This window comes from Vipera ursinii (genome assembly GCF_947247035.1).
Source record: "Vipera ursinii genome assembly, chromosome: 4".
Classification (NCBI taxonomy): Eukaryota; Metazoa; Chordata; class Lepidosauria; order Squamata; family Viperidae; genus Vipera; species Vipera ursinii.
Window position 1 is genome coordinate 16,125,943 of NC_139514.1, and position 12,583 is coordinate 16,138,525.

The window sequence follows — 12,583 nt, forward strand, 5'->3', positions numbered from 1 at the left end:
ATAAACTAGTTTGCTTATACTTCAGCTTCAAGTAAAAATAAATCGCATTATGTTTCTTCTCTTTCCACACAGTTAATGAAAGCCACAATGTAGTTCAAGCTTTGCGTCTTAATACCATGTCAAAGCTTACCTTTGCAGATTGTGCACGATTTGATGCGTTGGTTAAAGACGTCTTTCCTGGTGTTGACTTTAATGATGTAGATTATGCTGAATTAAACAGTGCTTTGCAAAAAACCTTTGAGGAGGCCAATCTGGAAATCATATCTGCCCAGGTAAATATTGAGTACTACTCTAGACAACAGTAATTACTTTAACCTTCATCTTTATACATAATCTATGACTTCAACCTGTCTTTTAAGAAGTGTGTATCCATCCTCCCATCCTGTCAGTTTATTTGGCCACCTACCTACCACGCAATTCTAGGCGATTAACAACCGATTTGAAAACAACTGTGAAATAATAAAACAACAAACAAAACAATTTATCATACTCGGGGTGACTTAGAATTTGTATATTCACTTCCTTGAAGATTGTCTTACCTAGGATCCTGACAGTTGTTGAACGAAAGATCAGTTCTTCAACAGTTTATAAAAGGCTGGCAGGGCAAGACTCAAAATATTGGCTGATGCTGTGGTTTACAAAAATAAATAAATAAATAGAAAAGGAAAAATAATAATAATAATATTTTGATTGAAAACATGGACATAGTTATTAATGAATTTATTCATAAATAAAAGAGGGAAAAACACCGTTGCTTAATGTACTTTACTACATGTTCTTAATTATTATGATACTCATTCCTGCAAATTTGAAGGCAAAGTCATAATTTTGAATGGTTATATATAGAATAAAACACATTTGATTTAAAGTGATAGTTAGGATACCCTAAGCAGTAATTTCATATATTTTCTCAGTGTCAGCTATTATGCTTTGTAATAATCTACTGCCCCCCACCATATATTTTGGTCCCAACCCTACCTTTCCCCATGCCTTTGGGTCTAGAATAGATTCCCAATAAAATATTTTATGGTGATAATTGGTCTTCCTTCCTTCCTTCCCTCCTTCCCTCCCTTTTTCAGATTAGCATAGGTATATTTGCTTTTTATTTGCCACCCAGAGTCACTCTGTTGAGTTGGACAAACAGAGAAATCTATTTATTTATTTATTAGCTAATCTTTCATAATAAATGAAATTCAGAAAATATCTTTAGACTTTGGTTAATGATGGAAAAATATAAACATATATTATCTTTTTATTTTCGGTGAAGATAAAGAAGGCTTTGGAACTGTATGAGCAACTCCGTCAAAGGATGGGTGTGGTTATTGTAGGCCCAAGTGGTGCAGGCAAATCAACCCTTTGGCGGACATTGAGAGCAGCACTTGGAAAGGTTGGCAAAGTAGTGAAGCAATATACCATGAACCCCAAGGCTATGCCTCGCCGTCAGTTACTCGGTCATATTGATATGGACACAAGAGAGTGGTCAGATGGTGTGCTTACAAATAGTGCTCGGCAAGTTGTACGAGAACCTCCAGGTATTTTTCTTAAATTCACAGGTATTAAATTTTATTTAAGAAAGACTCTTGCTTTCTGTTTATATGTGGATGTATGCAGAAATAGCTTTAATCAGATTTTTTTTCAAAGTTAAACATGCATAGCTTTCAGGTCTAGTTTGTTATATATGTTATATATACACATACACACACAAAAAAATACCAAGCTAATTGTTGCAGCATGTGTACACTTTGTTTTTATTACAATAACATATTTATTTGTACAAAATTATCAGATTAAAATTGCTGATAATAACATTGTTTATTAAATTACTGGTGTTACATTATAGAAGAGCAATAAATCATCTCATTGGTTTACAAGGTAAAACAATGATCAATAACAATTTATTTGAATTTTAGGTACTTGTGTAGAATATAGCAATCTGATTTTATGTATTATTTATTTATTAAATGTTCCTTTCATATAACTTAAAATGTAAGAAACAGATTATTCCCTTCTTACTCATACACACACACACACACACACACACACACACACACATTCCATGAGAGTAAAGGGAATTTGAATTGATTCTGAAAAACCGTTAGCAATTTCAATAAACTTGGAATGTTTTATTATGCATTGTAAACAGATGTTACTTCATGGATAATCTGTGATGGTGACATAGACCCTGAATGGATCGAATCTCTGAATTCTGTTCTTGATGATAATCGACTACTTACTATGCCTAGTGGAGAAAGAATTCAGTTTGGTCCAAATGTTAACTTTCTTTTTGAAACTCATGACTTGAGCTGTGCTTCTCCTGCCACAATATCTCGCATGGGAATGATTTTCCTTAGGTAACTCAAAACAGTTTAACACAAAACTTTGTTACAATTACCATACTGTTGAAATTAGATTCTTATTTATTTCTGTTTTTTTTTCTTTAAAATGTTTATAAGATGCCTCAATCTGTACAGATTCTGAACACATATAGCAGTTCAAAATATAATACAATCCACAAAATGATTAAAAATAGCAACAATTAACTAAGTATAGCAATAGCACTTAAACTTATATACTGCTCCATAGTTCTTTATAACACTTTCTGAACAGTTTACAATGTCAGCATATTGCCCCCAACATCTGGATCCTCATTTTACAGACCTCGGATTGAACTCCAAGCTATGGGCAAAGTTTACTGCAATACTGCATTGTAACTATGCACCACTAGGGCTCAGTATATAAAACTTTCCAAACAGAGCTATCAGCCAAAAGAACATTTCCAATTCAGCTTACTTGCCAAAAGCAAGGTGTATTGGGGTTTGCCAAAATAAGACAGGAGACACCACTAGAAGGCCTATCAGGTCCACATCGACTGAACCTCTCGATAAAGGGGGGGATCTCAACAGGTCCTTCCTAGATATTTGAAGTGGATCAGCAATAAAACTTTTAACCACAAGTTTATGTCCACTGGAATAGTATCTATAGAGTTAAACACATTTAACTCAACAAACCATGGAATCTGGACAAATTGTAAAGGCCAATTTATTATATTAGTCTATAGGTATTGTAAATTCAAAAGGAAGCATTGCTTGACGTAGCCTACAGGAGTAGACTTCCAGGAAATCTGTCTAAAAAACTGGGAAAAAAGAGACAGAATAGGCAGAGAAGTCCAGGTAGAAGTGCTGTGGATATTCTAGTCCTTTTTCATGTTGCTTTACTCATTTAGGTATTTTTACCTTTTACTTATATTTTCCATCTATTTCTTGGTTTGCTTGCTTGCTTGCTGACTGGGTTATCTGGGAATAGGTCTTATAGAATATACTTCTCAGTAGGTGTGCATTTAATTTTGTTTGCTGCAAAATATTTATATCCCAATTGTTCAGAATGTGTTGCTTTAATTGAACTGTGTTTCATTCTAGTGATGAAGATGGTGATCTGAATTCACTGATCAGATCTTGGTTGAGAAATCAACCTGAAGAATGCAGACATAATCTTGAAAACTGGATTGGAGATTATTTTGAGAAAGCTTTAAATTGGGTACTGAAGCAGGCGAGTTGTACTTTTTCTACTATTTACCTTAACATGTTCTAGTTGACTGTTTTTTCTAACTGGACTAGATTTCTTCCTCACTCATTTTTTGTTTTCTTTGTATCTTTGCAATAGTTTTATCTGTACCTGCAAAATGCCAGCTTATTAATGACGCTTTATTATCAGCAGGTGGCAGCAGGTGGCCACGATGTCTGTGTTCAGAAACTAAGCAGGATTGGGTCTTGCTGAGGGAATAAATTATAGTCATACCTCAGCGCTCGAATGCTTCAAAACTTGTTGAATTCAGTATCTGATGTGTTTCGAAGCAGAAATCTTCTCCTGGCTCTTGTCTTTCTGCCAGTAGATGATGCGCAGGGAAGAACTTGCTAACATTGGCTACCTCGTGACTCGCTATTTCTTTTGGTCGAAATAGCAAGTCATGTGGTAAGTCACATGGTTTCCTCAGTACTTGTTGGTTTTAATAATTGTCATGTATTCCAGAACGAATTACCAATGGGTACCAAGGTACAATTGTATAGCTGTTATGCATATATCAAAAGAAACATTTTAAAATAGCAGAAATAGTATATATGTTACTTCTTAAGGTCACTGTTATAATAATTGTTGATATGATAATGATAATAATTGTGATAAAGATAATGATAATCATTGAGAATGATAATAAATAGTAAAAATAAGAGTTCGTATTTTATTTCTGCTAAAAGGTCTTTGTTAAAATCCTCCTGTTGGAATACTTATTGGATTATCTATTTTACAGAATGACTATGTGATAGAAACAAGTTTGGTTGGAACTGTGATGAATGGGTTGTCGCATCTTCATGGATGTACTGAACGTGGACAATTTATAATTAGCCTAATAAGAGGACTTGGGGGAAATCTCAATATGAAATCACGACAGGAATTTACTAAGGAGGTAATTATTGATACAAAAGAGCAGGACATTAGCATTTTTATTCATTATCTACAGAAAGGATCTGTTTGCAAGAAATTGCATTAACATTCAATTATCCAATCTAAATATCAAATTAAATATGGATTCTTTCAAAATAGTTATGGAGGAATGTGTTAGCATATAGTAACTTTTAGATAACAAACCTGCTTTCACTGCCTGATAACTTCAAGTAAGTTCGCTTTTCTTTATTATAATTCCCAATCAGTGAGATGCTAATTAAAATGTCATTGAAGATTTTCACATGCGTTATGTAGATGTAATGCACCCTTTACCTTTTTAAATCCAGTATCAGCAAGACGTTTTGAAAAAAAGGTTTTCATAAGCTGAAAACAGTCTTTTTGTGCACTTCTCAAGCTTAGGTAAAAGAAAAAGTTTTTCTTTCTTTAAGCAGTGCATTTTATTTTAATTAAAGGTAGAAATATAGGACATTATAGAAACTTTGGTCAGATGAGGCCTCTAGCAGTGGAGAAGCCAGTTTGCCAGATAGGAATATTAAAGTGTGGTAAAGAATGGAGAATCAGGTGGCTGAATGTAATAAATGAATTATACTTCTGTTGAATCAAAATGAATAGACCAATAATCAAATTTCGTTTTTCTTCCTAGCATTTAACTTATAGTATATATTCTGGATTTTATGTTTTATCTTTGCTTATTTGAAAAATAATTCACACAATAAGGACACTTATTTGATAAGCATTTTAACTGTAGTCTTTTAAATATATGTGTTTAGGTTTTTTCTTGGGCCCGAGAATCCCCTCCAAACCCCAACAAACCAATGGATACCTATTTTGATCCTGATATACAACAGCTAGTATCCTACCAACTGAAAAAGCCTGAAAACCTTACGGCAGATGATTTCAGCAATACTCAGACACTTCCAGTAATTCAAACGCCTGATATGCAAAGAGGTTTAGATTACTTTAAGCCTTGGTTAGGTTTTGATAGCAAGCAACCATTTCTTCTTGTTGGACCTGAAGGATGTGGTAAAGGGTAAGAATTTGTGATTTCACATTAATGGGATTTTTTAAAAAAATTACTGTTGTGCTGTTAAAAATTATATTGGTGGAAGTGTTCTTTGAAATTAAAGTTTCTCCACAAGTCTATTCTGTAGCTTAAAATTACAAGACTGTAATCATGATATCCTATCTTTCCTCTGGATGCATGAGTCTACGTTCTGTTTTACTTTGTAAAAACAACTTTGCGTATCAAAGTAATAAACTTTGCCTAATTAATGTTGTAGAGTACATTGGAAAGTAAGATTATGCCTGGCTCACAAAGTCACACAATAAACTCTGTAAATGACTTGAGTTTGAAACCAATAATATATAAGACTGCAAAGAAAAAATGGTGGTATTTAGTCTGGCAGTGAACTAATTGGACAATAGAAAAATTCCCAAAAGGAGTTAAGTGAAAGGGCAACTAATTCAAGGCAATAAAGCAAAACGTAATACTAAGCAGAAACTACATTTTAGAACAACAATTAGCTCTTCATTTTGGGAACTATATAGAGTGAAACATCTCTCAGATAATTAAAAACGAATAGTGCACATTTTTGTAACAATTTTATTTTTTGGGGGGGAAGTACATGTTCCATTTTTGGGGGGAGAAGTATATATTTATGAATACAAGATTTTATATTAGTTGTATAGAGATCACAAGTCTGATTTGATTTTTTTCATTTTTATAGAATGCTACTCCGTTATGCCTTTTCCCAGCTTCGGTCTACTCAGATTGCTACAGTTCATTGCAGTGCACAGACTACATCTCGGCATCTTTTGCAGAAATTAAGTCAGACGTGTTTAGTAATTAGCACTAATACTGGACGAGTGTACAGGCCAAAAGATTGTGAAAGACTGGTTTTATATCTAAAAGATATAAATTTGCCTAAGCCTGATAAATGGGGAACAAGCACATTGGTGGCTTTCCTGCAGCAGGTGAGTTGAAAAAGGTTGTTCATTTTTTAATAGTTGTGTAGAATAGAATAGAATTTTGTATCTGTTAACATTTCTATAAATGCTTTCCCCACAAAATGACAATGTTTCATCTCTGTTTATTTAATTGTCCCCTTGGATATTTTCCGTATTTCTGATATTAAATGTTAGGTTTATAACATGACAAGAGTTATACAGGTAGTCTTTGATTTACAACCACATTTGGGAGCTGTAACTTCCGTTACTAAGGGATGCAGTCATTATGTGACTAGTGCCTGGTTTTATGACTTTTTTGCTCTGGCCATTAAGTGATTCATCACAGTCCTTAAGTGAACCATGTGTTTGTTAAGCAAATCGGGCTTCTACCATTGACTTTGCTTGCTGGAAGCCCCCTGCAACCACTGTCAATACATCAGGCATGTCAAACTCACAATGTCACGCAACCTTTTCCCCATTGCCGGCAATGGGGTGGGCGCGATTTTGGCGTGACGCATCCGGCCCATGGGCCGGCAGTACATGCTGGTTGCCAAGTGTCTGAACTTCGATCACATGACCCCAGGGACACCGTGACAGTTGTAAGTGTTGTAAGTCACATTGTTTCAGTGCCATCATAACTTTGAATGGTCATTAAATGAATGGTTGTAAAAGATGGATTACCTGTAAAGTTTATTTTATTTTAAACGATTGATCTGAGGTTTTTTTTTCTTTTTTAACGCAGAGAAGTTACTTTTATAAATCATCTCTTCCTGAGTAGCATTTCTCCCTAGCTCACTGCTTGCTTAACAAATGCAAGCCCAATTTAACAATCTTCCTGCTTAACCTTAATAAATTTTTAAAGTTTATATTTATTAAGACTTAATAATCAAACTGAATAAGAGAGAAAAAAGCAAACCCCCCCCAGAACTGCAAGAAATTTAAAAAGTTAAGAAATAGATAAATGACCTCTGATCTTCTTTTCAACAAATGACAATCGTATTGCACTTTCTCCTCCTTAAATATTTTGCAGACCCCTTCACCTTATTTAATCTACATCTTCAAATCCAGAAATCATCAATTCATTTTTTCTTCTTTCAGCCAAAAGTCCGTATAATATTTCCAGATTTTTTTTTAAAAAAAACATTCTGATAGTAATAAGTTAATTTATTATTAACCTCTGGAGTAGCTTGCGACTTGCTGCGCTGCTGGTGGTTATTAACAGGCTCTCTGCTTTGACCCTAATATGTTAATTGCTTATTGCTTTCATCTCTGGCATGGCTCCCAACTTGCCACTGCTATTTGGCAAGACAAACAGCCTGAACTGTTTTATTCCTTTCAGCGGGATTACCCCATTGTCTACTTTTGTATTCCTTTCCTCTTTGTCCTTTACTGGAATTTGATCAAGGTGAATAGTAAACTTTTTTTTATTAATCTCCTGAGTTGGAGTGCACATGCCCAGGAGTGGGGAGTTAATTAGAGATTATAACAGCTGCCCCAAATGGTGTCTCTGTTTCTACATCACATCCATTCACTAACTACCTTGCTGCAATCCAATGTAGGGAGGACCCTTTGATGCTTAGATTGGGACCATTTAATAAATCATTATTAATTTTTTCCTTAATGTCCTTTTTTTGGAATCTGATCCATAATGGTCATAGCTAATAAGAATGTATTATTCTATTGCTCTTTGCATAATCCAAATAGTGCATCTTAGAGATATTAAACAATATTAATATTTGTTGTTTTTATTCCCAAGGTACTTACATATCAAGGATTTTATGATGACAATCTTGAGTGGGTTGGGTTGGAAAACATCCAAATTGTGGCATCCATGTCTGCTGGAGGAACAGTGGGAAGACATAAACTTACTTCTAGGTTTACTTCTATAGTCCGTCTTTGTGCAATTGAGTAAGCATCTATGTACACCTCTTCCTTCCTTCCTTCCTTCCTTCCTTCCTTCCTTCCTTCCTTCCTTCCTTCCTTCCTTCCTTCCTTCCTTCCTTCCATCCTTCCTCTTCAGTCTCCAGATTAACTTCAGTACTTAATCTAAATGCACTTCATTTGTCTCTGGAGGTACAGCATCTATTTCTGGGTATAGCTTAGTACATGAAATATAATTGAAAAAGTTCAACGAGTTTCAAAAAATGTTATCTGTCAACTATTAGGTTTTAAGGAGGAAAATGCTTAGAGAAACCAGCCTTATATATTAATTTATATATACAGTTATTTAAAGATTGTGTATTTTCACAGAAGACTCAAAGAAGCTTGAAATCAGAGAATAGAACCAGTAGAACCAGTAGCTCATATAAGCTAATCTAATTAACTAAAGACAATTATTGTATCACGAGTGCCCATCGTCTCTTGTTGGGTGATGTCCTATGTTATTCTTTTCCCTCAAAATTCATATGGGACAGGCCAAATCTGGCCAGGTATTCAGGCACCAGTTTTTGTTACAGAATACTTTCTATATTTCATTGTTTCTCAGCCAGATAACAACCATTCTGCTCTTAACTTAGATTTTATAAATGTGACATTGTAACTGAATTTTAAACTTTCATTTTTTAGTTATCCAGAAAGAGATCAGCTACAGACAATTTACAGTGCATACTTGGAACCAGTTCTACACAAGAATCTAAAAAATCATCCTGCTTGGGGATCTTTAGCAAAAATATACCAGTTAGCTGGATCCATGGTTCAAGTATATGAGCAGGTATAACCTAAAATGGGCTATTCTGTAACATAGATGTTCTTTGTTGTGTTGTTTTGTTGTGTTTCCTGATGATTGCTGTTCCTCTTATTACAAGTAATAAGGAAACAGGCAAGTCAGATTTTGTATCTCAGTTTGAAATTAAAATATCTGATTTTTTAAAAACAAAGTATACACAATACATTATGAGGTAACTTGTGGTACCTTTGTAGAAGTGATTCAGTGTAATATATTAATGATAGATTCAAGACATAAAATAAAATATTTCTTAACTAAACACATATTTGATTGAAGAAACGTGTTTTGCCAGAGATCTGGTGGGGTTTTAACAGAAATCAAGACTGCCGATGATCACAACAATAAGATTCTTAATCCTAATCTTCAGAAGACAATTTTTTTTGCCCTTATGCCTGATTTAGTTGATGTTTGATAAATTACTTCTTCCTTTCTTCAGGATGTCATTCCTTCAGCAGTAAAACATACATTACTTAACAATTTGCCTCACCATTATCTGATGTGTTTTGTAGAATAAATGATAGTTTGCAGATTGTATCAAAGTTTTGTTTTACCAATCCTGAATTACACAATAATATTTCTTATGCAAACACAGTGGTGGAGGAAGGAAATGAAGGGTGAGGTTGTGCCTTGTTGTGCCTGGTCCATGAAGCTTCTCTAAATTTTCTTCTGTCTGAAACTTGGACCAATCACATGGAATCATTTGGTTCTGCCAAACTGTAGCCACCCAGAATGCTTCTATAGGAATGCTTCTGTAGGATTTCTAAAACACTGTGGGTTTGTTTTACATTGAAAATACTGTACATTAGATTGATTTATATCAAGACTTATAAAATAAATTGTGTAACTAGTGTATCTGAATGGTGTGTAAGAAAGAATGAACTCATCACTCCATTTAATTGACATGACTGCACCATATGCTTTCCTTTTATATGCTTTCTGATATAACATTTACTTAACAACTTATTTCTCAGGTATGAGAGATTTTATGAGAATATAAAATGATGGTACCTTTTCTAGATTGTACAGTATTTGGGGGCCAAATATCTTTGCCACTGTATCATTTCCTGGGATAGCTTTACATAGATAAAATAATATATTCAAATCTCCTATGCTATAACTTGTGTAACATTGTTCTATTGCTTTTCCAGAGAGCTTCCAATCTAAGTCTCTAATAATGAATGTAAAATTCTAAAGACTTTAGACTGTGATTGTTTTACATGGAAATTTGTCCATAAAATGTTTTGAACAAATGTAGACTAGTATTACAATGTGTTGCAAAAAATAAGGACAGGGTGAAAACAGTAGAATTGACACCATCTGTATTTTCAGGTTCGAGCCAAATTCACAGTTGATGACTACAGCCACTACCTTTTTACACCCTGTATTCTTACTCAATGGGTTTTAGGTTTATTCAGATATAATTTAACAGGAGGTGAGTAATCCAAGATTAATTTGTATGTCCGAACACCTAATTATGATTTTTGCCAATTTTTATTTCTGACTAGCCTTCTCAGGTTATCTGTGGATATTATAGTGATACTTATAAAGGAAGCTGGAGATAAGATTAAGAAGTGGCACAGTGTTTCAGTATGTTTTTCATTAATCCAGTTGATGAGATCCTTCATTATAAAATTATTTTTATTGTTTCTACCTAGTTTTTAATCTTTCTTCCTGTCCATTGTTTCCTGTAATAATTAGCATTCCACGGCCATTAGATCACATAGCAGTTTTTATATATTTTATATTTTTAATGGGGCAGGAGGGGGGGAAGTGCTCACATGTGTATTGATGCCATCATACCAGTTTTGTGACTTAATGTATTTCTTAAAACCCAGGACTCAAAGATATAATTGCAGCATTTTCTTGACATTAAAGCATATGTATCTTCATGTTGGTGTCACTGCAGTTTACTACAGAACTGCTGGTTCCTATTAGTGTGGGTTCACCTGCAAAAAGTTTGTACTTGTCCAAACTAAGGTTGTACCCCAGTTCCATTGTGGATCATGGTAAAGGTATTGTACTAGGATCAGGGAGACCAAATTCTAATATCTCCTCAGGAAGTGTGGATGCTTCCTTGGTGACTTTGGACCACTCTCTCTTTGCTTAGCCCAACTTACCTCACAAGGTTGCTTTTGTGTGAAAAATAAGAGCATTAAGTAAGCTATTTTGAGTTCCTGAAGGTAAAACAGGGTGTAAACCTAATAAATACCTCCCTATTGCACTATTTCATGACTGGTGCTATCTTTGCTAATATAGGAAGCAGGAATAGTCATGTCTGATTTCAGGAAACAGGTAGAAATATTAACCACAAATAACATTTTAATCTATTCCATAATAACTATGTTTGGGGTGATAAATAATGAGCTTTCTGTACTGCATTAAAGATTAGCACTTTTGATTAACGATAACTTGCAGTATTTTTTTAAAAAAAATTCCTCCTCATTCCCTAAACATAGTGGTATTCGGGGCTCTAAACAGTTTGTCAGGATTGATTGGGGATGAGCAGATTTAACTGCTTCAATCTTGTTCATAAGATTGTAGATTTAACTGCTACAATCTTATGAACAATAAATGCACCTTGAGTCCATTTTGAATACAGTAGTTCTTCGTGTTAAATTGTTTTGCATTCCTGCTTACTGAAAGACTAAGTGGCAAGTTTTCTTAAATAATTAACCAACATTGACCTAAATAAAAATACATTTGTTTTGGATTTTGTATGAATTATTCATTAAAAAAAGTAAACAGGAATTGTATATTCTTAAAAATAAAATGACTCTCATATTTCATTCTTGGATTTATTTTTTCTCTGCTGCCTTTTGATGGTTATCTTCTGGTATGTGACATCCTTTTTTGTTTATATCTTTAAATTGAAGTGCAGAATTTCAGAATTTGGATACTATAATTTATAATAGCATGTGAATGTGTACTTCACAGGCGGATTGACACACTCGGTAGATACTGTCTTGGAAATTGTTGCATATGAAGCCAAACGGCTTTTCCGTGACAAAATTGTCGGTGCTAAAGAAATTCATGCATTTGATAATATTTTAATGAAAGTCTTTCAAGGAGATTGGGGATCTGACATTTTGGACAACATGGCAGGTAAAATAAAATATTGTAGATTGTTTTCCTCTTTTCCAATCAGGATTATTTCAGAATGTGAAGAATAATTCCATTGTATTTACACAGATACCTTTTATGTGACATGGGGAGCGCACCATGAATTAGGAACCATCATGGCTCCAGGACAGACCCTGCCACCACATGGGAGGCCACTTGGCAAACTTAACTCAACAGACTTAAAAGATATTATCAGGAAGGTATGTTCAAACGCACACAACAAGCACATATAAGCACACACATACATTTTCAAAGGTTTTTATTTCAGATTTAGGGCACACAACTCAATAGAGTTTTTATCGCTGGGAATTCAGTGGTTTTCACATTTCTCTG

General features: G+C 34.2%; 1 protein-coding gene across 2 annotated transcripts in view; it reads left to right on the top strand.

Annotated features, from left to right (window-relative positions):
* The window catches only part of DYNC2H1 (dynein cytoplasmic 2 heavy chain 1), a gene marked incomplete at its 5' end in the record, with an annotated part of 166,288 nt that overhangs the window by 49,131 nt on the left and 104,574 nt on the right, over positions 1–12,583 (top strand). For both annotated transcript variants that reach the window (XM_083362406.1, XM_083362407.1), the window contains 12 exons: positions 73–272; positions 1,268–1,532; positions 2,144–2,351; positions 3,417–3,546; positions 4,304–4,459; positions 5,229–5,488; positions 6,186–6,432; positions 8,162–8,313; positions 8,971–9,115; positions 10,460–10,562; positions 12,065–12,232; positions 12,320–12,450. In XM_083362406.1, the coding sequence (XP_083218532.1) occupies positions 73–272; positions 1,268–1,532; positions 2,144–2,351; positions 3,417–3,546; positions 4,304–4,459; positions 5,229–5,488; positions 6,186–6,432; positions 8,162–8,313; positions 8,971–9,115; positions 10,460–10,562; positions 12,065–12,232; positions 12,320–12,450 (2,165 nt within the window). The remainder of the gene's footprint in view (positions 1–72; positions 273–1,267; positions 1,533–2,143; positions 2,352–3,416; positions 3,547–4,303; positions 4,460–5,228; positions 5,489–6,185; positions 6,433–8,161; positions 8,314–8,970; positions 9,116–10,459; positions 10,563–12,064; positions 12,233–12,319; positions 12,451–12,583) is intronic.